Source organism: Falco naumanni, chromosome 6 (assembly GCF_017639655.2).
Source record: "Falco naumanni isolate bFalNau1 chromosome 6, bFalNau1.pat, whole genome shotgun sequence".
Taxonomy (NCBI): domain Eukaryota; kingdom Metazoa; phylum Chordata; class Aves; order Falconiformes; family Falconidae; genus Falco; species Falco naumanni.
In genome coordinates, this window is record NC_054059.1 from 17789135 (window position 1) to 17815666 (window position 26532).

At 37.9% G+C, this 26532-nt stretch overlaps 1 protein-coding gene across 9 annotated transcripts in view; it reads left to right on the plus strand.

The window, feature by feature from the left end:
- Positions 1-26532, plus strand: part of DST (dystonin) — a 302875-nt gene that overhangs the window by 255094 nt on the left and 21249 nt on the right. For all 9 annotated transcript variants that reach the window (XM_040599286.1, XM_040599277.1, XM_040599279.1 and 6 more), the window contains 17 exons: positions 516-747; positions 1099-1325; positions 2035-2157; positions 2889-2990; positions 5111-5212; positions 6351-6524; positions 7357-7512; positions 9795-9992; positions 10494-10622; positions 13792-13962; positions 15317-15472; positions 15704-15910; positions 17560-17679; positions 21925-22094; positions 22422-22581; positions 23961-24155; positions 25362-25490. In XM_040599286.1, coding sequence (XP_040455220.1) covers positions 516-747; positions 1099-1325; positions 2035-2157; positions 2889-2990; positions 5111-5212; positions 6351-6524; positions 7357-7512; positions 9795-9992; positions 10494-10622; positions 13792-13962; positions 15317-15472; positions 15704-15910; positions 17560-17679; positions 21925-22094; positions 22422-22581; positions 23961-24155; positions 25362-25490 — 2751 coding nt within the window. The remainder of the gene's footprint in view (positions 1-515; positions 748-1098; positions 1326-2034; positions 2158-2888; positions 2991-5110; positions 5213-6350; positions 6525-7356; positions 7513-9794; positions 9993-10493; positions 10623-13791; positions 13963-15316; positions 15473-15703; positions 15911-17559; positions 17680-21924; positions 22095-22421; positions 22582-23960; positions 24156-25361; positions 25491-26532) is intronic.

Sequence of the window (26532 nt, forward strand, 5' to 3'; positions counted from 1 at the left end):
TAACAAGCAACACCTGGACACTAACAATGTCTTTTGGAATGACCTTACGTACCAGGTCTTAATCGGTGGTTATATGTCAGTATGCTGGTCCTGATATGAAAACTGTGTATTTAATTTTAGTGTAAATATCTCCCTAAAACGGTGAAAACAGAAAGCCATGGCTCTCCAAAATATGACACAAACTACTGCATGAATTACACAGGAGTAAGTGCAAGTAGATTCTGCAATATGTGTAGTACCTTCAGGTGGAGTGTCTCGGGACCGAACCCAGACTTGGTAGTAAATTCTTAAATCTGAGAGGAATTACCATTTTGCAAGGTCATTTTTGTAATTTAGACATTAGAAGAAGGGAAGAACCACAAGGAGGGTATTGCAGGTTGCACGTATGCGTGTTGGAGATGTTAAATATATTAATTCTAAAGTACCTTTTTCCAAGAGAATTTCAGATGCCACTTTTCAGTTGTTCTTTTTCTAATTTCTCTGCCACTTCTTTCTGTCCTTTACCACCCTCCCAGTTTCATGACAAGATAGATCCAACTCTTGAGAGTCTGAAACGCATAGTTGAACGTCTGAGGCAGCCACCTTCAATCTCAGCAGAAGTTGAGAAGATTAAAGAGCAAATCAGTGAAAATAAGAATGTGTCAGTGGATCTGGAAAAACTTCAGCCAGTATATGAGACGCTTAAACAGAGAGGGGAGGAAATGATTGCTCGCTCAGAAGGAGCTGATAAGGATATATCTGCTAAAGGTAGTAGACTGAAGAAAGTTTCATGTACTGGAAATGCAGCAAGCTGCAGCATATAAAAATCTTCATTTCTGATGTCCACTAATCTGGGGATTGTGTTCTCCTGGAGAAGCTGCTAAGGATTTATAAAAGCAAAGCATTCATTTAAAATAATTCATCATGGATATGACCTTTTCTTTATTTTTAAAGGCCATGTTGGTTGTTTCCACTTAACATTATAAGGAGTCCTGTAATGAAACAATTTTAGAGTCTAAATTTCAAAATGTACACATATGTTTCTGCTGTAGAACTGTAGAGAGATTTATGGCCAAGAATTGTTTGCCAAGGTAGTAATCTAGTTCCTTTGTTGTTTAGCTGTTCAAGATAAACTAGACCAAATGGTCCTCATTTGGGAAGACATCCAGACCTTGACTGAGGAAAGGGAGGCCAAATTGCTGGATGTAATGGAACTAGCTGAAAAGTTTTGGTGTGATCATATGGCTCTTGTAGCTACTATTAAAGATACTCAGGACTTCATTCGAGAACTGGAGGGACCTGGAGTTGACCCATCTGTAGTCAAGCAACAGCAAGAAACTGCTGAGGTCAGTAGAAAGTATTCTTTTTTTAAAAATACTTGAAGTATTTTATTTACAGTATGCAGAGAAAAGACAGAATTACTATATAATACCAGAGGAAACTTTTTTTTTAAGAGACCAAGAGGGGTAATCGTATAGAAATCTACTATAATGATATCTAAAGAGCCTACAGTAAATAACATGTATCAGTGCTTAATTGCAATGAACATGCAACGTGTGCCTGTCATTATTATTTGCATATCTGTTTATAAACATGCATATAATAAGCATGTCACTGAGGCTTTTAAAAGTTATACATACTTTAGATTCCCCAAATAATACATAACATCTAAATGAAAGGTGTACAGATGTATTATGATCTATGAATTATGCTCTAAGCCTGTAATTATTTATGCTGATAGTTAAAGATTTGAAGGTTGAATGATAACCTCTGAAAAAGAAAACGCTCTGATTAAAGAAATGTAATTTACAACTTCCTGTTTATTTTTTCCATCTCATGCAAAACAACAACATAAGGCATTGTTGTAATTTAGACTGATGTCAGTTGTTTTCACTCTGATGCTGCAAAAGGATGCTTGTATTTTAAACAGGCAGTTGTAAGTTGAAGTAAATTTAAAGAAAACAAAGGTGGAATCCTGTTGTGTTCTATCTTGAAAGTTGTACATAGATTATTAAATTTAGTATTAGCAGTGTTGGATTTTTTTTCTCTTTGTAGGCTGCTAAAGAAGAAATTGATGGACTACAAGAGGAGCTAGAAACAGTTGTGAGCCTCGGCTCTGAACTTCGAGCTGCTTGTGGAGAACCTGACAAACCCATTGTCAACAAGAGTATAGATGAGGTATAGGAAATGCAGATGCTTAAATCTGTTACGTTAGATACTTGTTCAGATGAAATTGGTGTATCCTCTCCACCCCCAACAGCTCTTGAAAATAAAAAGTTTTGTGGCAAGTGACGCCCCTGAAGCCTTTGTGGTAAAACAAAGGTTTACCTTTCAGTTAAAGAAATCTTGACTCAGATAAGATTAGAATGTATATACACTTCTGTTTTATTGATTTATGGGGGTAAATTTTTTGTAAAAGACAGATTTTTCTGTAAAAATACTGATTAATATGTTAGATGGCTACTTTTTTCAAAAGTAATGCTAGAGTAAATTTCAGGTCTATCTGGTTTATGCCAAGTGAGACATCTTAACTGAGACAATTCTGTTTGGATGACTACAAAGTACTTTTAATTTCTCTAATGTTCAGCAATGTATGTTTCTTTTAAGCTACCTTTATTATAATGATGCAACCTCAAATGACTTAATAATATTTCCTGTATTAACTATAATCCCTATGTTAGAAACGTACTCGGTAATCAGTATTGAAGTTTACAGCTTTTGTAATCCAGAGCCTCTAGTAAATTCTGAAGGAAACTATGCAGTGATAGGGAGAACATGAGTGTTAATATGGGATGAATATGAACTATTCATGCTTAGTTTGTGTTATTCGGAAATGAATAATTAGTGAATGCACATTATACACCAGTAAAATTCTTTTGTCCATTGGAACAAATTGTACTTACTTGCAGCTGAATTCTGCCTGGGATGCCTTGAACAAAACATGGAAAGAACGGGTGGACAAGCTTGCTGAAGCTATGCAGGCAGCTGTTCAATACCAAGATGGACTGCAGGTAAGATGGTGTGATATACCTAACCCAATCTTGAGTCAATAGGATTTAATGTGATTGTAGTAAAAGATGTCATGTGATTGGGTAAGTGACAAGTAATGTATCACTTTGATTACAGTGACTATTTTCTTTAGTAGGCAGATACTTTTTTTTCTCAGGTTGGGTTTGGTTTTGTTGAGGTTTTTTGGCATTAAAGAATAAATTTGTTGGGTTGTTTTCTTCATGTAGTTGTGCATGTATTGCACTGTTTAGATTCAAAATTAATGTCCCCTTTTATATTGAGATGAGCAAAGGTTTTTTGATATCACACATCCATAGTAATCCTGCTCACTTTTTCTTGTGATAGTCAGTACTTCATATGATAGGCAAGTTGAAGTTGTGACACATTGACGTGATCTGAAAGGAACAGAATACAGGTTCATATACTCGCTTGCTGCTGTTTTCTTTGATTGGAGGAGAGTCAAAGAACTTCAGTTTTATTCTACCTTTTTTTGTAAGTCAAATATTTCAGTTGGATGTGAACATAGTATTGCTGGACCATTATACTAATTCTTAGTATAATTTATCCTATCACAGTACTTTAGAAGATGATAAACTTTTTAAATCTGTAGGTAAATTTTCCAGCAGTTTTTTGAAGATATCTTGTACATTGTATATACTACAACAGATGAAATTTAAAAAAAAACACAAACAAAACCCCCACACCCCCCAAACAAACAAACAACAAGGGGGTTGGACTAGATGACCTTTAAAGTTCCCTTCCAACCAGACTATTGTATGATATTTTCTCTCTGTGTGCTGTATTTTTTGGGTTTTTTTTGTATATTCTTTGCATGCTTTGGCAGAGTGGCATGCCTCATATCTTTTGTCAGTGAATGTCTAGGAGATTCAAATATCTGAAAAGATTCCAAACATGGTCAGATTTGCAAAACTATTTTTTTTTCTCAGTGGAATTATTGTCTTTCTTGGTTCATTAAATCTTTAAAATTAGAGTTTCACATGACACTGAAGGCAGAACACTCCTCACTAATAATGCAGCATGCCTGTTTTCCAGTGCACCCTCACTATGTATTTTTCTCCAAGTTCTCCTATGTTCATACTTCTCAGAGGCTGACTTCCAGGGTTACATTAGGAACGCTACCATTGGTTTAATGCTTGTATTTCCTGTGGCTGTGCGCTGTAGATGCTACAAGCTTGATACTTTGTGAAAGAACTCCAAGTGCCACCCTATGCTCATTTAAATAGACAGTATGAAAAGTATTGTGGGCAGATGGTTAGTTGCAGCTGCCTCAACCTGTTGAACATGTTGAGGGTAGCTCTCCTTTTCTCAGGGAGCTGTGTAGCAGTGGGCAGCTCTGACTGGCTGTCCTAAGCTTTTGTCTGTAATGAATCACAGATAATGGGCAGGAGGAAAAGGGCCTAACAAAGGTGGATTTTTTGCCCTGTGCAATTACCCAGATTGATACAGCTGTTCTTAATCTGTAAATAAGAGTATTTTTGAGGTTGTTCTGCATTATATCAAGTTCAAAAGAAGTACCCACAAAGTCCCAGAACTAGGGAGATTTAATTTATTATAATTTGTTATAACTGCATTATCCTATAGTGATTCAGTCAAGCTCAGTTACAGCCCTTTACTACCTAATATGTACGGAACGGGTTGTGTTCCATGTTCCTTACACAGATAACGTCCTTCAGAAGAAGTTTGTATGTAATCATCATTTAAAGTTTGTTATCATTAAGCTACTGTCTTCCATTTTCACTCCGAAGGACTGCAGAACAGAGTTTGTCTTGCATTTGCCTTTCAGGGAAGTCATTAAAATTGCTGATTTTACTCAAGATGTACAGTGCTACTCAGCATGAATGGTACTGGCAGAATATTGGTGCTAGTAGAAGCTCAGCATGTACATTCTTGTAACTGCTACATGGACTACTTTAATTAGTATTTAATCCCTTGTACTGCAAAGAAACGTAGGTTTTGCAGAAGAAAGCTATTTTCTTTCAAAGAGCACAGCGATATTGTTCTCTGGAGTAAAAAAACCATAACCTGATACTTAACTTAAAACAACTTTCAAACATGACAGTATTTCTCTGCTCACGCTTAAATTTCATACTGTGATTTTCAGGCAATATTTGACTGGGTGGACATTGCTGGCAGCAAGTTAGCATCTATGTCCCCAGTTGGAACAGATCTGGAGACAGTGAAGCAGCAAACTGAGGAACTTAAGGTACGAACTAACAGTTTCATTTACATGTTAATCTGTCTGCATTTTTCTGTGTTGTTTAGTATTTTTCTGTATTTCTCAAGATTCAAAAGTAATCTTCATTTTCAGCTTCTAGTAAAAGAATCTGTGAAAAAATCAAATAACATTTCATTGCAAACTTTTAGTTTTAAAATGCCTTTAATTTGAAAATCTATTTCAAGTTTTGGTGAGGCTACATTTCACATTGTGAAAATGTTCTGATAGCCCAGAAATACTTGTAACAGCATTCTGTCTCTTTCAAAGGCTATAAGGTTATTACGTACAGGGTTCTTTTGCTATGACCTTTATGTTTTCTGGTTTCTACTATGAATAGCTTCCTTGAGGCTCTGAGAGAATGCCTCCAAAGCTTCACTTCTGCTGTTATAGGCTTTAACCAAATGCTCACACAGACCACAACGTTCCCAATACGTGAGTAAGATGAAAATAAAAATTTCAGGCTAACGTAGAAACCTGTCTGTATAGATCTGTGACTGAGTACGACACTGGTAGGTTGTTGTCTTATATATTAAAAACAGGGATGTATAATGATCAGGGAACATCCTTGGTTTTGTTGCTCACTTGTACATTTTTTTGACTGTGGGCAGATTGTTTATTTTACAATGTAACTTCAAGTGAACCGTAATCTTACGTAGCGCAGAACACACATATGAGTTGTATTCAGACTGCTGCCCAAGTTGTGTGTGCAAGAGAGTGTTCTACTAAAGAATATTTGCTTTTGGCTCTTTTGAAGAATAACTTTACTTGAAGTTTAAGGTATTATATTATCACAACCACAAGAGCTAGAAGTTACTCAAGATATATTCTGTTTTTTTTGCAGACCAGGGAGATTATTGGAGAATACTTTCCTATTGGTCATCTTTATCGTCCTCTGGTTGCAGTTAGCAGTATCTGCTAGAATAGTAAGATGTTGTTGGGTATTTTAGTTAGCTAGGACTGTCTGGATCATCAGTGTCTTACAAACATTTTGACAAAGCATTGGATAACAAACTCCCATATTTATGAAAGTTGACAGTAATATATTTACAATACATCACTGTACTGTACTATATTCAAGAAGATTATTATTTGGGATACATTTGTATTCTTTTTCTATTTACCATAGCAATTTAAGACAGAAGCTTATCAGCAGCAGATAGAAATGGAAAGACTGAACCATCAGGCAGAACTATTGCTGAAGAAGGTCACAGAGGAGAGTGACAAGCACACTGTTCAAGACCCTCTCTCAGAGCTCAAACTAATGTGGGACAGCCTAGAAGAAAAAATTATAAGTAGACAGGTAAATAAATTTGAAGGTGGCGGGCTTTATTCATGACTTAGATTTCAAGAAAAGCTTTTTATTATGCACAATGTTGGTGTAAATGTACATATTTTTTCCTTTTAGTTTGGAAATGGCAGAACTATATTTAATAGAATTTGAATTTTATGATTTATTGAGGGTTTTTTTAATGTTTTTTAAACCATTAGCAATATTTTTTGTCACTGTTCTGTCAGCAGTGCTGTGTCAAATCATTATTTCATTTTTGTTATGTGATGACAACTTTAGTAGCAATTGAAAACGTGCTTATATGTGCAAAGGTAATACGAGCTGCTGAACTGAGCGCTTGAAAAAAGATTAACAACCCACAGAACAACAACTTCAATATTAAACTGTTTCAGTGCTCTTTTCCTTAAATTGTCAAAGTGAAAGAGAGATTTAAAGATGCAGTGCTTTGGAATGTATATTTTTTCTAAATTGAATCATTCCACACAAAAAAAAAAAGTTTTTAAAAAGATTATGAACCAACTTGCATTTATATTGACACCATGCTTTAAGTGATGAAAAACTAGTATCAGATCTCTGATGAGAGTACCTTCAAACTTAGCTCTGCTTTGGTTACGTGGGTTTTTCGAAGGTCAGGAATTTAAGCCTGGAATGTAAAGCTTTACAGGGGAATTGCTAACTCAGCTCTAACTATAAAGCAGTTGCTTGTGTTGGATAACTGTTTCTCCCTGATTTTTCTGCTATCAGAGGCACGGACTCTGCTCTGGATTATGGTGACTAATGGTAATATAAGACAATTCAATAGCATTGTGAAACCATTTTATTGTTAATTTTATTTTTACTATAGCACAAGCTGGAAGGTGCCTTGTTAGCCTTGGGGCAGTTCCAGCATGCCCTGGATGAGTTACTGACATGGCTGGCGCATACAGAAGACTTGCTGAATGAACAGAAACCTGTGGGCGGAGACCCCAAGGCTATTGAAATTGAACTTGCCAAACATCATGTATGTAATTATAATGAATATTAACTGAAATGTTCTTTTGATGTTTATCTTACTGATGAGTCTTGTAGTAAAATGTAGCACTCAATAAGTAATTCTCTGCAGAGATTTTCAAGATGCAGATATAGCTAAAATGCAGGCTTGGAATAACTGATGTCTTTACTCTGACTCTTCCATATTGCTTCCTTCCTTCCTTACATATGCCATGCAAGTGGCATAGGATTGGGCCAAAAAAGAGCAGCTTACCCTTGTCTCCACCTTGATTCAGCTTCATTTGAGCCAGGGAACTTGGAAGTTATTGAACCTGCTGCTCTCCCTCAAGCAATAAACTCCTTGATTAGTTCTCTTTAGGCCAGGTCTCAAAAAATGCGCATCACTGATGCACATCTTTCATTCTTCTTCCTTCCTTCTCAGAAAAGAGTGATCTGTTGTTCGGAATTCTGCAAAATTACACCTCAGTTGGGTCCAACTAATGTGGAGAATACTTTAAAAATCTTGGCAAACTTTAGGGGTATCCATGTCCCCATCTTTTTGTTACGTACAATGTAGGGTTAACTTTTTACTTTTAGTTCTAGTATTTTTACTGAGTATTGTGACTTTGGAGCCTATGGAAGACTGCTTCCATTGTGCCTTTGTTTTGAAGAGTATCTTCCAGGAGCAAGAGATCTTCCCTACCTCTTTGTGTGACTGTGCTGTTCATGATGATACGTTCTTTCTAGGCCTGAAGACTTCAGTCTAACATAAGTCCTCTTCTTTCCTTTCAATCCTCCATTTAGTTTTTTGCCTGCATGTGATGTGAAAAGTATTTTGGAGCTCATTTTGTTTTTAGAGAAATGATTGAAATTGACAGTACACAGATAATTAAGGTATTTTCATTGTCTATCTTAATGCAACTATGCAGCTTCTGAAGCCTTTTGTGTGGTCAGTGGGAACTTGAGGAGAGTACAATATCTACATGTCTTATGTGACTACGGTTATAAACTGGGCCTTTAAAAAAATAAAATACAAATGTGGCTTCTGCTCCATGAACCCTTTATATAGGTATCAAACGGAAGTGTTTTACCACTGAAGAAGCTTCCAGACATCATTTATGTCTGCGCTGAAGGAGTTCAGCAAACACATTAAGGAATCTACTTCCTTTTCAAAAACAGAGTTTATAGGTTAGAAAGTTCACACAGTAGTGCATCCTGTGGTAGCCTGTAAAAACATCTATCCCTTGAATAATTTTGGAAAGAATAGACCTTGTTCTTAGTGAGCCTTAGCAGGAAGGAAGGGATGAGATGCATATGCTTCTGTGAATATCCCCTTTTTTCACCCTCTTAGGAAAATATAATAATGAGTCTCTTCCAGTTCTTGGAAGAATTAAGGCAAATGTGATGTGCAATTTGTATACAAGGGCTACTTGTTACTTGCTGTTTCATCAAGTGGTCTGTATAGTTTATTTCAAAGTTTTTTTGTATTTAGCTTTATTTTTTTTTCCATATGCTAGCATTTTAAGGGAGGTGAGTTTGAACCAGACCCCAATGAAAAACAGAGGTCATAAACTTCAATTTCTTACATGGGCTTCACCATTCCTTTCCCAACCATTTTGCATGTTCTCTTTTTCTCTTCTTTTTTTTTTTTTTTAAAGCATTTTTAAGTATATATTTTTTTAAAATCTTTGAAAACAGCATCCGTTTCCCAAATGTACTTTTTGCCTTGTATGGTTTTGCTGTCGTTGGTGATAACAGGTTGTCAGCCAGATGGAGGTGTTCTTCTGTTGTTAGTATTACAATAATTCCCCAGCTTTTAGCACAGCTGAAGTGTCCTGGTAGCCTGACATAACAGGAAGTGAATTGTAGACCTGAAATGCATGAAGAGGCATGGCAGCAGTCAGATTGTTCCCTGGCACAGCAGGCCTTTATTCTTAGACTACTGCTCCACAAGCAATTGGCACCACAGTATATAACAGTGTTCACACCTTACTCTCAAAACCGAAGAAAAATGCTGTTAAAGGAAAGTATGTAGTAAATTAAGGAAAGTGAAGAAATAACTCTTCACTAGAAACCTTTTATAATTTCAGAAAACGTGTTCCAGGATATGAAAATAAAATCAGCATTTTGGCAGAATGGTATGTTACTGCTTTTGATTGAAGAGACCTTGGTTATTAGCTTTAACTGCTAATACCTGTGCTGATGTTAAACTATTGCCTTGTCACTGGATTAGAACTAGCTCAGTCACTGTGATTGCTTTCATTCAATAACTTATCAACATGGCCAGTCATAAATGCTGTGTTACAATTGCAGGTGCTACAAAATGATGTTTTAGCTCATCAATCTACCGTGGAAGCAGTTAAGAAAGCAGGAAATGACCTGATTGAATCAAGTGCTGTTGAAGAAGCAAGTAATTTACGGAGCAAGTTGGAACTCCTGAATCAGCGCTGGCAAAACGTGTTGGAAAAAACAGAACAAAGGAAACAGCAGCTGGACAGTGCCTTGATCCAGGTGAATAGGAAATGATCAAATAAAGAGATAACTCAGAAAGTGTCTTTTTACATGAAATACATTGATACATGTATTAGAACTTGGCCTAAATCATAACCATAATGCAGACACTCCTGAATTTGGAGAAAGTTTGAATCTAGCTATATCTTCCACAGCTGGCCGCTCTCTTCTATAGTGCTGAATCAAGACTTCAGCTTTTGGCCTACATATTTTTCAAGAGTGACATTTCTGTGTAGGTATATTATTCAAGGAAAACATTGATCTTATGGTTGCTCATTTAGCCTGTTTTCAAGATTTCCATGTTTTTTATTTTTGTCATTTAGATTGGGTTGAGCTAGTTTAAATTTTGGTTTGGGCTTTATCCTTCCTTTTTTTTTTTCCTTTTGTTTCCTTTGATTATTGCAAATATCTGATTAAATCTTGCCAGTATACTTATGCATCTGAGTACTATTAGAATGGAGAACATTTAACTAAGCTCTAAAATGATACGGTATAATTTAGGCACAAGGTTTCCATGGTGAAGTTGAAGATATGCAGCAATGGCTGACAGACACTGAACGTCAGCTGTTGGCATCAAAACCTGTTGGAGGCTTACCAGAAACAGCAAGAGAGCAGCTTAATACCCATATGGTAAGTATCAGTATTAGAATGCTTTGCAAATTGCATTCCAGGACTAACTATCTTTCAGGAGTGTTTATGGTGAACACAGAGCATGTTCTATATATCACAATGTCTGTACAGTATCTTAAAAAATTTTAATAGCCTTCAAAACAACACTGTTATTTTCAGTGTAGAAAAAGTAGTCATTTGTGAGATGCTCAAAGCTGAACCATTGATAGTGTTGAGACAGAAATAAAAGAACCTTTGCGTCCTCATTCTCAGGAAGAATAACAGAGTGTTTGCAGATCCTGCGGTGATCCCTATTCTTCTTTTCCCTTCTGTCCCCATAACTATGGTTATGCTTTTCCTTAGATATGAAGATGAATGTAAAAGTGGTCCGCATTCATTGGACCTTGACTTAAGAGACTTGATCCTTTATTCTTTATTTAACCAAAGCTGACATTAAAGTCATCGTTAGCATAGATGTAATAAAGACTACTGGGTTATGTAAAGACTCTGCTTTAACTAGAAAGGGCAAGCTGATCGGGATTATTCTCTTCCTTCTCTTTATTTCTCTTTAAGAAATGTTCTATGGGTTTCTTTACCTCTATAGAACAGTAGAGCTTAAAAAACAACACATAAACTTGATCTCTTACCTCAGAGGAAGGTGGTTCGTAGTGTTCCATTTATGTAGGATCATGCTGTCCTGTTAGGCCAGGGTATAAGCCCAAACCCAGTGATCTAAACGGCCATTCTGGCTCGGGTACAACAGTGATGTTTACTGAACTGTCCTTGAACTCAAATATGCCTGACACCATTTCCATCAGAACGCTGCATTGCCAAAGCTTTAAAAATCTAATCTTACTTTGGAATGATGCTAAAGGTGAATGATGCCTACCAACGTGGGGCACTTTTTCCCTCCAAAATTTACTGGTGACTGTTTTTGAGAAGGAAAAGAATTGACAGTTTAAAAATCAGTTATGACAGGAAACTTAGACAAAATACAGAAACAACCTTGTGGTTTTGAACCCCCCCATCCTTCTCTTTGTGTCTTAAAGAAAAAAAAAAAAAAAAAAGGCAAACCCCCTCTCTTTTGCCCCCTGTTTCTGTGAGGGTGAGGAATAATCATGATTCTGTGAGAGTCAGTGGAGTTTTTTCGATTTTTCATCCTGGACTTAAAGTCAGATCCAGACCAAAAAATTTTCCCTGAAAAATGTCAAGGTTTTCTTTGATACATTCCTTTACTATGAATTTTTCTGTAGTTATTGTACTTACAGATTGATTAGTTAAAGTATCTTTAAACTGAATTTAATATTACAGTTGGAACAAACGTGAATGTGTCCCCAGTAATATGTACTACATGTACAATCATTTCCCAGCTGTATGTGTACATTTTAACAGATTCTTACTATGCTGTGGGTCATTATAAAGCTGCAGGCATTGACGACTTAACTCTCAGTGTATATAACTTGAAAAATAAGACTTGATTTCAGTTTAGTTAAACCGTGGTGCATCTGTGCAGATATGTGTAAATGCTCTTTTGTTGTTGGTTGGGTTGTTAGTTTTTGGTTTTGTTTTGGTTTTTTTTTGGGGGGGGGAACAGCTGAAATGTTGACACTGCCTGTCATGTTGAGTACTATTTATCGCAAGTTTCAAATCCAAACTTGCCACTAAGTGATATAAACCATGCTAATTTTTGACATGAAACCAAAGAAGAAAGTTTTGAACTATGTTTTGCTTTGTTTCTCATTGGAAATTATGTCATGAACTGTCTTCTTGAGTATAAGGTCTGTTTCTACAGATACAAATAAAAGAGCCCTCAACCATAATCAGTTCAGAAGTGGATTTGAGACTGGGCAGCACTTCCAACTAAGGCAGCTCCAGGGAAACAAAAGATACGAAGAGACATTACAGGACACCAGCAGGAAAGGGGCTTAAAAAGAGGCTTCTCTGGCTGTCCCATTGCTGCTCAGAGTGTCCCTCTCCTTTTCTTAAAACAATAATTTTTCTCAGTTCCTCCTTGAAAATAACTAATTGCTCCTGTCATCTTAAAGAGTGTGACTGTACTGCAGAATTAACCACCGTGGTGAGCCTCTGTCTTAGACTGAGCCCAGCCCCAGTGTTTGGGACCTCTCCTGCCTTGCCATGTCTCACCTGTGCTGTGCTCTGCTCCCTGTGTTTACTTCTGAGGGGTTCTTGTGCTGCAGTAAAATAAGATGCTTGGGGGAGTTATGGAAACCAGAAATACTGTAGGGAGGTTCAGAGCGTAGGAGGCAGCAGGCTGGGTGACACTACTTTTCATAGTACTGAGGAAGAAAGCAAGGGAGCTTTCTGTCCTGTTAAAATCTTAGCTCATGGTTGAACCTGCTTCTTACTTTGCCCTCCTCTGTGATCAGAACACACAACCCTGTGTGTACAGTATCTCTTAACCCAAAGAAAATGTTGGGTTTGTCTCTTGTTCTGGGAATCAGTGGAAAAAGTTCTTTCCCTCCTATTTGCAAGCCACTTACTGCTCATCTCGAATACGTTCCTCATTTGGCGGTCTGCAGCAGCTTTGTTGGTACGTTTTGGACGGTCTGTTACAAATACTGAACATGCCCTTTTGAGTCAGAGGGATGCATGGGATCTCCCAGTCTCTTGCCACCTCATCTTTAACATGGTTGGAAAAGAACAGTACAATAGTTAGCAAGTAAAGCGGTACTTATTCATCCAGCTTTCTTTGTCTGTGTAAAATGTCTTCAGTGCTCTTGCCTAGGTAGTGAAGGAAGACACAGACAAAACAAAAGAGTCAATGTACAATAAAGCAGCCCTCCCAAGTTGACCCACCCACTTCTGAAAGTGTAATCGTATAGGTCTGGGCTTTCACCACAATGTGTAATGCTGACACTTTTTGTGTTTCAGCTACAGATGGACTTTAAACCAATCAAGTTGTAGCAAATCTTGTGCAGTAGGTGCATAGTACTTTCTTTGCCAAGCTTTGGATCTTGGAGAAGACATCTGACAGACAATACAAGTTCTCATTTCCTGAAGAATCGGGCCCTTTCTTTGCTCATTTGGCTTTTTATGAATTACATATGTTTCCTTTATTAGTCTTAATCATACCCGCTAAATGTTGGGGGAGGAATATATACTATACTAGCATTTGTAAAGAATATTGAATTTCTACCTGACTTATTTTTTTGATGCTTGCTTTATTTAGGAACTTTGTGCTGCCTTTGAAGCCAAAGAGGAGACATATAGGTGTCTAATGCAGAAAGGCCAGCAGATGCTTGCAAGATGCCCAGAATCTGCTGAAACAAACGTTGAGCAGGACATAAATAACTTAAAAGAAAAATGGGAATCAGTACAAACAAAGCTCAGTGAAAGAAAAGTATGTGTTTTTACATAAAAATAGAAATGTAAATCATGTATTTAAGGATGTTAATGTTCCGTACTTTTATGCATGCATACTTGCTTTATCCTTTAGGTTTAATTCAGTTGTAGAGACAGTTACGCAGAATTAATTGGTATGTTTAGAAAGTACTGGGAAATGGGATTCAAGAAATTGATTATCCATAATTGGGAGGGGGGATGGGTGAGAATGGCACAAGCCCGTTCCATAGAAATATGTTAACTGATATTGATAATGTTCATTTGGGAGGAAGAGGGCTTTTCTGGTTTTTATTACAGTAATTCTAGACATGAGAGAGTGAGTAAATTTATTTGATCATTCAAATTTATCTCCTTCTCGGTACAGAATTGTTGCATTAATTTTCCTAGCTTTTATCTATTTTTTACTTCGAATTCCCAAACACTTGGCCTTTTGCCACTTACTTCAAGTGACTGCCTTCTGTTCTAACATAGATCAATAGCATGATTTCACTGATACACAACATACGTTTTCTTGTTATTAATTTCATTTTGCTTTCATTCCTTCACGAAGTATGGTCCATTTGTTCTACCTTAATCAAACAATGAAAAATGTCAGTAACTACGAACAGGGGAACACTCTGTTCCTGATATGTATAAAGCACAAATATTTCAGTTACAACTTAGTTATATTTTAAAGTAAGAAAGCTGGTGTCCCTTAAGGTAACTGTGTAATTTAAGAGTGTCAAACTAATTAATACCCAATACAAGCACCTTCTTGCAGGAAGCTGTAAGGTTGGTGTGCTCAGCTAGGCCAGCAATATGTTTGTTTGAAAATGTCTGACTGTTGTCTCATGATCAACAAAATTTCTGTATCCAAAATCAGTCTCTGTTCAGGCAACCAAAATGACAATTGGGCTTTATTTTAAAAAAAAGTGGTCTAGGCAAACTTGTTATTTGTTTAGTGCAAGAGAATAGATTTGATTACCTCTTTAAGGCTCTTTCAAGTGCGCTGCCACCTTAGATTTCTGAGATTCTACTGGTTTTGTATTAAAATTGATAAATCCATATGCCCCATTAGGATTCAGTAGTAGATGTTCTAATGTGGAAAATCTTATCTTGATATTAGATGCTGTATTTTCTAGTCACCTATCATATGTAATTTTACTGTTCCTCTTCTATCCATCTCCTTTAATAGGCTCAAATGTAGGCTGTTAATTTAAAGCTCAGAAACTTTTGAGTTGGAAAAATGTTTGGAAATGTTAAACAAAATGCTAAACTGAAATGGTTTCTCCAAAATGCTGTACTAAAATGGTTTACTTGGCTGAAGCTCTGCACAGTATCAGCTGCTATTAAAGTATGACCTATCTTTACAGACCAAACTGGAAGAAGCCCTCAATTTAGCAATGGAGTTCCACAATTCACTTCAAGATTTCATCAATTGGCTTACTCAGGCTGAGCAAACTCTAACTGCAGCTTCTCGGCCAAGTCTTATCTTGGACACTGTCTTGTTTCAAATTGACGAACACAAGGTATGTAAAGAAACAGATGTGTAATGTTTTTCTCCCACTCTATGGAGGTACTTCAGCAATGTCCAAATGAACGCTGTAATGCTGGCACTCAGAGGAACATTGGATTTGTTTTAAAATTGCGTTTTATAGTCTTTCTTGCTACATCGTTCTTTATCAGACTGGGGTTTTTTTCAGTGTTTACCCAGTGCTTGAACAACATATTCAGAGTAATTTTCTCCTTTTTTTTCCAAGGTTTTTGCCACAGAAGTGAATTCGCATCGAGATCAGATCATAGAGCTGGACAAAACTGGAACCCATTTGAAATATTTCAGCCAGAAACAGGATGTTGTCCTTATTAAGAATCTGCTGATTAGTGTACAGAGTCGATGGGAAAAAGTAGTTCAGCGCTTAGTTGAAAGGGGAAGAGCTTTGGATGATGCAAGGAAAAGAGCCAAACAGGTAATCGGACAACAGCTGTTGTACAGCTCTTTGAACTTAGCTGTAATTACATCCAGACTCTTGAAGAATATGGTGCTTTAAAGCACTTACACTAAACCCAGACTTCCTTGAAACAGACACTATTGAGTTAGTGGAGCAATTTCTGTGATTCAGTCATAAAGCACTTCATTTGGGAGGTGAAAGCATCATTTTCAGCTCGAGCAGTAACTTCTGTCTGCAATACAGCATAATCTGAAAGAAAAAAGTTACAGTATGGCTTCCAGATGTGTATTAGTGCCATCTGTCCTCAAAAAAAAGTTTCACAATCAACCCCTTATATTTTAAAGAATGTGATGAACCCCTTTCACTAATCTGTGGGAGTTTTCCTTAGTATTTTCTTCCTGGGTTTATGTTCTGCCCTGATTAATACCACTTCCTCAGTCTCTTACGTTAGTTACTAGGCCAATATCCTCTGTGTAGTAAGACACCTCTGTTTGTTTCCTTAAAAACCTGGAGAGTGTTTTTTACACAATTTGCCTCACCAGGGGCTGTTAGTGTTTTTTTCCTTAGATTCATGTTCCCCTGACTGAGGAACATGAATGATAAGATGCAAAATGTGAGTGGAATGTAATCTGTTTAAACATCAATAGGAAATTCTAGCTTCTTTTTATGCAAGTGAACATGTCCATTCAAGATTTGGAAATGTTCACACCCAAACCACATTTCCATGTTCACTGCTACCACCACTCAGATTGTAGAGTAAGAACTTCTCTGAGCAATAAATTAGCCCATAAAGCAAATCAAATGTTACTTACTTCCCAGTAGTTTCTCTTGTGCATTCACGCACACAGCAGTTCTGCAGTGGGATAGATTTAATCTCTATATCCATTTACAGGGCTGAATACAATCAGTTATAAATTCAGGGTAACAAGTCAAGGTGTCAAGGCCTGATCCACAGTGCTGAATGATAGGGTCCAGGAGCTTTAAGAGGTTTCTGAACTAGTTTCTTGTGCTTTCATGTGTAGGTAGCCCAGGCAAGAATTTTCAACAGAGGTGCAGAGAAAGAACCAACCAGCTTAGAAACACTCAATCCCAAAGGGATGCCACTTTGCAAAAGCTGGTTGAATCTTTAGTCTTTCCGTGCTTCCTTCCCTGCAGCACTTTTTGTTGAGACAGGAAGGAAGATCAAGAATCTGTTTCTTGCCCGTCAAGATAGCATTTGATACAATGAGAACATTTATTAGCATCGCAGGCAAAATCTTGGGCAGTTGTCCAGACAGGAGTTTTTCCCAGTGATTTACTGCTGTTGTCCCATGCGATAGCTAAGTCCTCTTCTTGCTGTATTTACTATTCCTTACTGAAAATGTAGTAATTTAAATGACCAATATATCAACAGAAGTTACCAATATGTCTCTGAAAGATAAATACTATGTGTGCAGATCATGTACATAAAAGATTGCTAATTTACATGGGAGAGGTGAAGCTGAGTCCAGTGGGCACATGGTTGGGCTAGTCCTCTTTGAGAGACCAGGGAGAAAAGCACACCAAATCTTTCCAAAGTCTGCCCAGTACTTGTTTGGCCTATGGGGAATTCATTGGGGTTTAACATTTTCGGACTGTTTTATGAACCAGTGAATTTTAAAATCCACGCAAATCTCACTTCCCTGCAGTTCCATGAAGCCTGGCACAAACTTATGGAATGGCTGGAAGAGTCAGAGAAATCTTTGGACTCAGATCTTGAAATTGCAAATGACCCTGACAAAATAAAGATGCAGCTCGCACAGCATAAGGTGAGTCATGAGTGATAAATACAAAGCACCCAGTGGGTGCAAGTAAGTCTATCAGCCTTGTACTGTTCAATTAGCAAAGGGATAGATTTATAGCCTCGCTGCAATGAAGTACTTATTTGCACTAGGTGAAATGATGGGGGGTTACAGGTGGGGAGTGGAAAAAAAACTTCTCACAGTACCTGATCTGTGAGGAAATGGTTAACTATGAAGAGGAAGGATATACAGCAGCACAGAAATTAAAAAAAATAATACTATCTCTGAAGAGGTTTTCTTACAGGCTTTTTTCAGTTCTTGAACTACAAATTCACCATCCCATTACGTGGACTGGGACTTTGCTTTTAATGCTACAGGACCACCTTATCCTGTATACATTATCCACTACAAGAAGAATAATCTTGTAGTTTGATTGGCAGTTGCTTTTTATGTCAATGGAAATACTAATTAAATCCTCTAGAAAGTACAGTGACACCATTAGTAGCAAAGCTTGTTTCTCTTCATGGGATTCAAAATTCCAGGACCAGCTTTCCATAAACCCAGCTACTATAGGTGAAAATGTAAAAATTCCCCCGATTGACCTGGCTTTTCAAACAAATAATGATAATTCAAAAGCTCTGTGGTCCCATCAGACACAAAGCAAAAGGAAAGACAGAAGTCTTTACTTCATTTTTACTTTTGTAAAGAGCCTAGAATAATATATTTCTAAGGATCAAGTGGGTAAGTGGTAGAGTCCTCAAGAGACAGACTGTGTGTCAAGATTTATCTTGGTGCAGTTTCATCAGAGACAGAGTACTGAAAGATCATTCATTTTTCTACATTTTGGCATATATTTTCTTCTACTTTTCATATCAGTTTTATTGTTCTCCATATACTCCTACTTTTCATTCTGCACAATATCCCCAAGGGTTTGCATATCTAATTTTTCCCTCTCAGTGTAGCTTCTGATGATTGCTTTTACCTCCAACAAGTTTTGCCATGTATGTTAATGATTGGTTACTGCATCAGTCTACTTTATATTTTTATCATCTCTCACTCTGCATCATGATTTAAGTATTTTTTATCAACCAGGAAAATATCCTTTAATATGTTGAAAGTTGGCTGTTGATTAAGCAAAAGGTTTTACCTATATTTGCTGTTAAAACTTTTAGATAAAGCCTACATTAACATTCTGATACACTAACTCTGCAATTTCAGATTTTTCTGGGATTGCTGCTCTTGCCAGAATTTAAAGTCAGCAATGGGAATTGGGGAGAGGGGGGAAGCTTGCTGTTAAGATAGTCTGTCTTGTCTTCTGACTCCCATCATGTCTTAATCCTTTCAGTCCTCTTTTTTCTTTATATAAAGTTCAAACTTCTCATGAGTACAGTCAACATGTTGTGACTTTGCTTTGAGGTCCTTTCAGGACTCTACTCTGTGCTCCTCCCCTCTTCTGGAATGTTAAACTTGATAATCCTGCTTACTTTTTATACCTGCAGTAGTATGTTTTGTGAGCTCAAGCTTCCTCACATGGATTGGCAGACTCCTCATTTCCGTCAGTGGTGTGTTTACTCCAGCTTCTTTTTGTATAAAATGCCTGTAGAGAACAGCTACTTGAGTTGCTTGAATCTCATTTCTCATTAAGGAATGGGGCACAGGGACATTAGGATTGAAACTGGCGATTTGGAGGAAGAAGATGAATGTGTGTGAGAAAGGGGGGTTTATGAACTTTGTGACTTTAAACTTGTGTGTGTGTCCCCGCAAGAAATCAACTCAATTGTTTTTTAATGAGCTGTCAAACCTTCCAACGCTGCAATGTCCTTCCTCGTATTTTGAGTCTTTTCCTTCCACTCCCCCATATACCCTGTGTGCCTGTCTTTGTCTTTTCTGTCCAGCCTTGAAGGTTTCCTTGCTCCTCTTGGTTAACAATTTTGCTATCTGAACTGAATGTCTGCTGTAAGCAGTAAGTTGGACATGCTCTTTGCCAGTTGTTACTGCCAAAAAAAAAAAAAAAAAAAAAAAAAAAAAAGTCCCTGAAAGAGAAAAGCCAAGATAATGTGTTTTCTCTCTTACTCGTATCTAGTGTGTTGCCAGGGACTTTTGGGGGTTATTCATGGTTTGTTTATCAGCAGTTTTCCCTCATTTTTAGAAGTCAGGAATGGAAAAACCCGTACTAGGTCACCCAATCCATTCCTGTGCTAATGCCGAATGTTCCTTACAGTACACTTGTATGAACCTGGCTAATTTTATCTGCATGTTCCCATCTTCCTTAGAAGGAAGGTAGGTAGATGAACAAAATCTCAGTAATTAACTTACCTCTATGCTCCTGGCAGCTTAACCCAGAATCTACACTTAGTTACACCTCTGTGAAATCAGGTGAAAGTAGATACGGTGTAGTGTCTCTAGTCTCTCAAGGATGAATTGATTGCAAATTTTTGCTCACCCTTGAATCTGTTTTTCCTGTATGATCCTTCTCTGGCAGCAATTTCATTGTGTTTCCTCGTGCAAACCAAGTAACACTTGGTGCATGTAGTACTACAGTAGTTAACAAACCCCATCAAATAAAAGGAGCACAGACATATTGTTTGTATTGAAGGAACTTTTATAAAAAACTGGTTATTTTCGTTTTGAAAATTATTTTTGTTGTACCTTGACAGTGGTGTTTATATTCTTTCTTAAAGTGCGTTTCCTTGTTTAATGTGAGGAAAATGAAAGGACAGTAAGGAAATACTAACTTGCAAAACAAATGTTGCTGTTTTTTGGGGGTTTTTGGCTGATGAATTTTGATTCTCAGTTCTCTCTGGATCCTGAAATAACCTTGAAGTAAGGCCAGTACAGTGCAAAATACCAATCGAGTTTTAAAAAAGGAACCTTGAATCACCCTAGGTAAAGTAGTCACAGGGTGTAACCCAATGCCTACCTCCTGCTTAAGACAGCTCCATTCCACCTGAGCTTTCCCTGACATGCATTCACATCTAAAACTAGCAGATGACTATATGGACACATGGGAAAGTTGGTGGAAGAGTTGTGAGCTACTGTGGCACAGGTCGGTGCAGGCAAGCCGGGGACAGCTTGCCAGTCAGCGGTGAGGAGCTGTGGACGTGCCAGCAGTGACCCTGAGGAATCCTTGCAATCATCGTGTGCCTGAGGAGTTACTATGAGTTCTAAGCAGTGATCATTTTCTTGTTGTATGTGATGATACTGAACATTGCTTTGAGAACCAGATGAAAATTTGTTTCAGCAAACACTGAGCAAAACCTATTTTGGCCTAGTGTTTCCTTGTGAGGAAAAAAAAAGAATATTAGATTCCGTATATGAGTTTCCTAGAACAAACTTGTCATTTTTTTTTTTTGTAACTGATTTCCTGCTAGCAGTTCATGAAGGTGTAACATAAAATGCTTTAAGCATTGCTAGGATTTAAAAGGTTCTGTGTTGGTTTGCTTTTGTCTTTTGGCCGTATTCCTTTATTTAATTATTTACTCTGTCAGTCTGTCAACTCCTCTGCGGCATCAGATGAGCTGTGTCTCTGTGTGCTCCTCTCTGCCTGTGAAAAGCTTCCAGAGGCTCTGTGCAGAAGGAGCTGGCAGACAGATGCAATTGCTGTGACACTGTCAGCTTCCAAAGTCCCTGGATCACAGAAACCTGCTTGTGATTATGATTTCCAGCCCAAATTGAGTTTCCAAATTGGATGTCACCTGGCTGCTTCTTGTGCTGATCTATACACTTTTGGAATACAAGTCTTCCCAATTATAGTATACTTCAATCTTTGGAGGGTTAAGTGCTTCTGGTTAGTGGTTTCCCAGCTTGACCATGCTGAGCTAATGACATGTGTAGCCCTTGCGGTGCTCTACGCTGGCTTGAAATCTTAGTATGTAAAAATGTAGTGTGAAGACTGCTCAGCGCGTGGCTCCTGAAGTAGGAGTTTTGTCATATTCTTCTGACAACCAGGAAGCCTCTTGCTGAAATTTAGGAGTACTATGGTAGGAGAGAAATCACTGCTCTCACTAGAGGAGGAATTTTCCAGAAGTTGTTCCAGAAGGTGTAGAGCTATGTTCCCAGAGAGGGCCAAAAAGTAGGGACTCTGCTAGTGTCAAGCTCCATATAATTTCAGGTGCACTGTGGCACTAGCAGGCTAGAAGTTTTGCAGTAAGCTTAAAATTTTCTTGCAGCAACATTTACTATTCCCGTTGCAAATATATTAAAGATTAACTGTGGTCTGTAAGCAGTTAATACTATATGGGTATTTTCTTTTTCTTCCATATATATATATAGGAATTCCAGAAATCTCTTGGTGCCAAACATTCTGTGTACGATACCACAAATAGGACTGGACGCTCCTTGAAAGAGAAAACCACATTGGCTGATGACAATTTGAAACTTGATGATATGCTGAGTGAATTAAGGGATAAATGGGATACAATTTGTGGAAAATCAGTGGAAAGGTAAATGAAAACCATCCTAATTATTCAGCAGATAAGAAAAACACTTAGGAGAATTCTTCTGGCTTCCATTGTGTAAAAGTAATACTAGAGTCATTAGCTTGTTTGATAACTAGGAGTACCAAAGCAATAAAATACTAGAAGTACATAGTTCCCTGATGGTATGGGGAGTGGACAGATGGTCCTTCTATTTAAAAAGGCAAACAGTGATATAAAGCTCTTAGGTGTTGTAATTTTATGCTGAAAATGTTTTCTTCAAATGTATGAACAATTTAATTTTTGTGGGTGGTGTTTATTTTTTTGTTTTGTTTTAATTTATTTTTCCTCCAGACAAAATAAACTGGAGGAAGCCCTGTTGTTTTCGGGACAGTTTACTGATGCTTTGCAAGCTCTCATTGACTGGTTATACAAAATTGAACCTCAGCTAGCGGAGGATCAGCCAGTACACGGAGACATTGATTTAGTGATGAACCTGATCGACAATCACAAGGTAATTGCAAAAATATTCTTTTTTAATTACTAGACTGCTCTGAAGTGTAGCATTTTAATGCTGTTTTGATTTGGCTATACTGTAAGTTTCAGAAACATGGGATAGTTTTGTAACACAATCATGTCATCAACAATGGAAAGTGCTATAAAACATATGTGGAAGAATACATAATACTGTATTTATGAATATTTTGTTAAAAGTCACAAGTGTGCATTTACAAGTACGGGTATATGGGCAATAGGTGCAAAAACTATTTTACTGGAAATCTTTAGGGGAGACAGGGCTTTTTATTTAGGACATCTGCTAACCAAATGTCCAGTGCATTCTTGATGACTACAGCAGCCTTTCAGACCCACAGGGCTGCTGTATATTTGTCGAGAAAAGTAGTTGCAATGTTTAAATTATGCACAAGAGTATATAATGACTGTGGCCCAGGAAGCCTACATTGGCAAGCTACAGTATTTTGTTAGTGAAGTGTTTTTGGAGATGGGAACAAGTAGGAGATGTGGGACTGTGCTTCTGAATCCCAGTTTCTCAGTTCAGTACATCAGAAGAAATGACTGTTGAAGGTACTGGTGTTGCAAAGGCTACGTGCAGTCAGAGCGCTGGAGCCTGGGGTAATTATGAGGTGAAGGTCCCTCTGTTCTTCCACCAGTGACTTCCAGTATACAAATACTGTTCAGTGAGAAGGAGGTTTTGTCTCTTACGGAAAAAAGTATTTGGAAACATGGGTCGTCTATAAAAATTTGCCTGAAATATGGTGGAATTGCTTCTGAAATCCCATTGTATATCACAAACAAGTCATAGTCAGTGGCAACAGTATACTGTATCTTCTTCTGAGAGCTTCCTTTATGTAACTGGAGCTTGTTCCATCTGCAAATGTGAACATACGCTCGCATACATATATGAATATCTGGCAAGATCTACAGCCTTACAGTCAGACCCCCAGATGGGGTTTTATTTCTGGTTTTATGATTTTAAACTTTCTCCTTGATTGTTAGCGTTTTATCTGATCTTTTCCTGCCACAGCAATCTTGCACATTAATCAGCATGTCAGATCAATTGCTTTGATAAAGAGTGTAAAGCCAGCATGCCAAAGAGGCTAGATTTCACATCCATTGAATCAGGATGGGTTCTCAGGATCTGCCTGACATTTTTCTGCCATATTCCAGTTTTATTAGGATGAGGTAGAGTGTAAATATCTTCATATGGAATCTGATAAGCAGAACTTACGTGTTTTGCATCACTTAGTTGGAGTTACTCTTGACTGAGCTGAACCAGTGTTTCAATTTCTTCTTATAACCAGTTGGTTTTTGTTATTAGTTACGTAAGTATGCCTTAATGAGTTAAACATTTCAAATATATTTGGTGGTGTCTAGGTTTTCCAGAAGGAGCTGGGAAAAAGAACAAGCAGTGTCCAGGCTCTGAAGCGCTCTGCAAGGGAGCTGATAGAAGGCAGTCGTGATGACTCTTCCTGGGTCAAAGTCCAAATGCAGGAGCTAAGCACTCGCTGGGAGACAGTCTGTGCCCTCTCAGTATCCAAGCAAACACGACTGGAACAGGCTCTTCGGCAGGTAGGGGAGTAGTATTGGTGCTACATGTACTTTACGAGAAGCACTGAAAATACCTTGTGGTGCAGTTGCCAAAAATGTAATTTAATTTTCACTTAGTGTCATTATATTTAATTTAATCTCATTCGAAAATACTAATTTTCTTGCTCATGCAGTCCTTACCTTGTCTCTATCCCTTTACCATAGCACATAAATAATACCTCTTAGCATTTATTATTGCTGTTATTATGTCTGTACCACAAATGCAAAGCAAATGTTTCAAAGACCTTACCACCTCGAAAAATCACTGAAGTTACCATCAAGTGTGAAGGGTGATTAAGAACTATGCCCCCTTCATAGGAAGTTAGAGATCTCAATCATATTTATGCCCTTTATGCCTTATTGGAAATAAGCAAATTTGTGTACTGAAATCTTGTTTACATTGGCACAATTGCAGTGCACAGTGAAGTACACCGCAGAAAAACCGAAGTTGTCCTGAGTGCACTCAGGAGCTCTCTATGTATGTCAGTATCGGCTGGTACCAATCCCAAACAATTACAGGTCCATCTGTATTGTTTCCAGATGTGAGATAGTATGGATTTACAGCTCTGTGAAGATATACTAGCTTGGGTTGATGCTAGGATGGGGCTTCTGTAATAGCAATACACCCACTGTGTACAAAATTCCTGCCCTGCTTTTTCCCAGGGTGCTGTGTTTGTCCAGCTCTCTGGTCTTTCAAGCAGGCACAATCCTGAGCTACCTCGAACACCTAACTGTGTCTGACTGCGCCAAAAGGTGGAACTTTCTTGTTTTATCTAGACGTAAAAGGATCAGTCACCAACAGACTGTCAATTAATTTTGCTTAACTAGTGATTTAGGCTATGCAGAAAATGCAGTTCTCATCTCTCCAGCTGGTCCGTGAAAGCACCTCCGTGTAATTTGTCAGCGTAAAGGCATGATATTCTCAACTGAGCTGCAAATACACTATAAATCAGATGGCTAAAAGCATGAACAGGCTTTTAGGCTTCCTATAACTTTTTGGGAAGCATGAGATATTTTTACAGTTATGAAAATGTATACTGTTTATCATTGACTTTTTAATGGAAAGTTAATGTGCCATTACTGCTGCATGATTAATGACTCCAAATGTGGGTTCAGTCTCCTTGTGTAAGCTGCAGTGTGTCTGTCAGGTCCCCTCATGAGTGACCGTGACTTCTTGTATTTTAACAGGCAGAAGAATTCCACTCTGTTGTCCATGTCCTTTTGGAGTGGCTGGCAGAGGCGGAGCAGGCTCTTCGATTCCATGGGGTCCTTCCAGATGATGAAGAGGCCTTGCGTACACTGATAGACCAGCACAGGGTAAGCATGAAAATGAAGAGGGTCCTCTTCATTCTAGTAGGTGTGTTAGAGGATAGAATAAAGAAAAGGACGCACGATCTATCCTGTATAGTCTTATCCAGCATCCGGTGCTTGTTCTTGCAACTGTTTCTATAGAGAAGCTAGAAGTTTAATGGAGTTGGCAGTTTGGTGCCCATACTAGTGTTGGACTGTTGTTTTGAGTCATCTTGGCCTGCTAAGAAAATGATGGGCCTTTCACAAGTTCCAGTAAACATTTAGAGATGATGCAAACCCCTCTGTGCATTATATGCTGCCTGACAATTGTAATAGACTGCTACAGTAGCAAAAGTTTATCTGACTTAGCACCATTGAGCAAAACAGGGAATGCTTTCCTTTGAAGGCCCTTGGAAAGTGTCAGCAGAATGACTTTGCCATCCATTAACCTTCTGTCATGGTGAAGCAGCATGCTGTCATACTTCACATGCGTTAGGTACTGAAATATTGCAGTGCCGTAGGTACTACAGATACTAGATTATAGGCCATCAAACTGACGTTGCAGTAATGAGACGGGAAAATGTCTAAGTAAGAAGCAGAGAGGTCATATTTTCACTCTCCAAACAGGAGGCTACAAAGGTGCACACTTAAGCCTGTGCAAAACTCTTGTAAATGTGGTGGTAATAGTACCAAGAATGTAGTGCCCACAAATGTTATAGAACAAATTTTAGGAATAACGGATGTCTTCCTCATTGCTCTAAGAAAGTTATAACAGAACTTACGAAATGGAGAGTGGAAAAGCATTTTGTTTAAATTGAGTTTGGGAATACTATTACGCAGAGGGGTGCGTGCAGAGTATTATCTAATGGTTCTTAATTAAGAAGTTTTCAAGGTACTCAGACTGCAGTGTTTTGAAGAAGTTTTCAGATTTAATTTAGGGCTGTGGAAACTGGGTGCTATTCTTTAGCTGGCAAATATATGCGTGCATCAGCATATGCTGACAAATGTTGGCAGTAGCAACCTGCTGTTTCCGATACAATGGAATTTATCTTTTAGCTGCCTTTCCTCC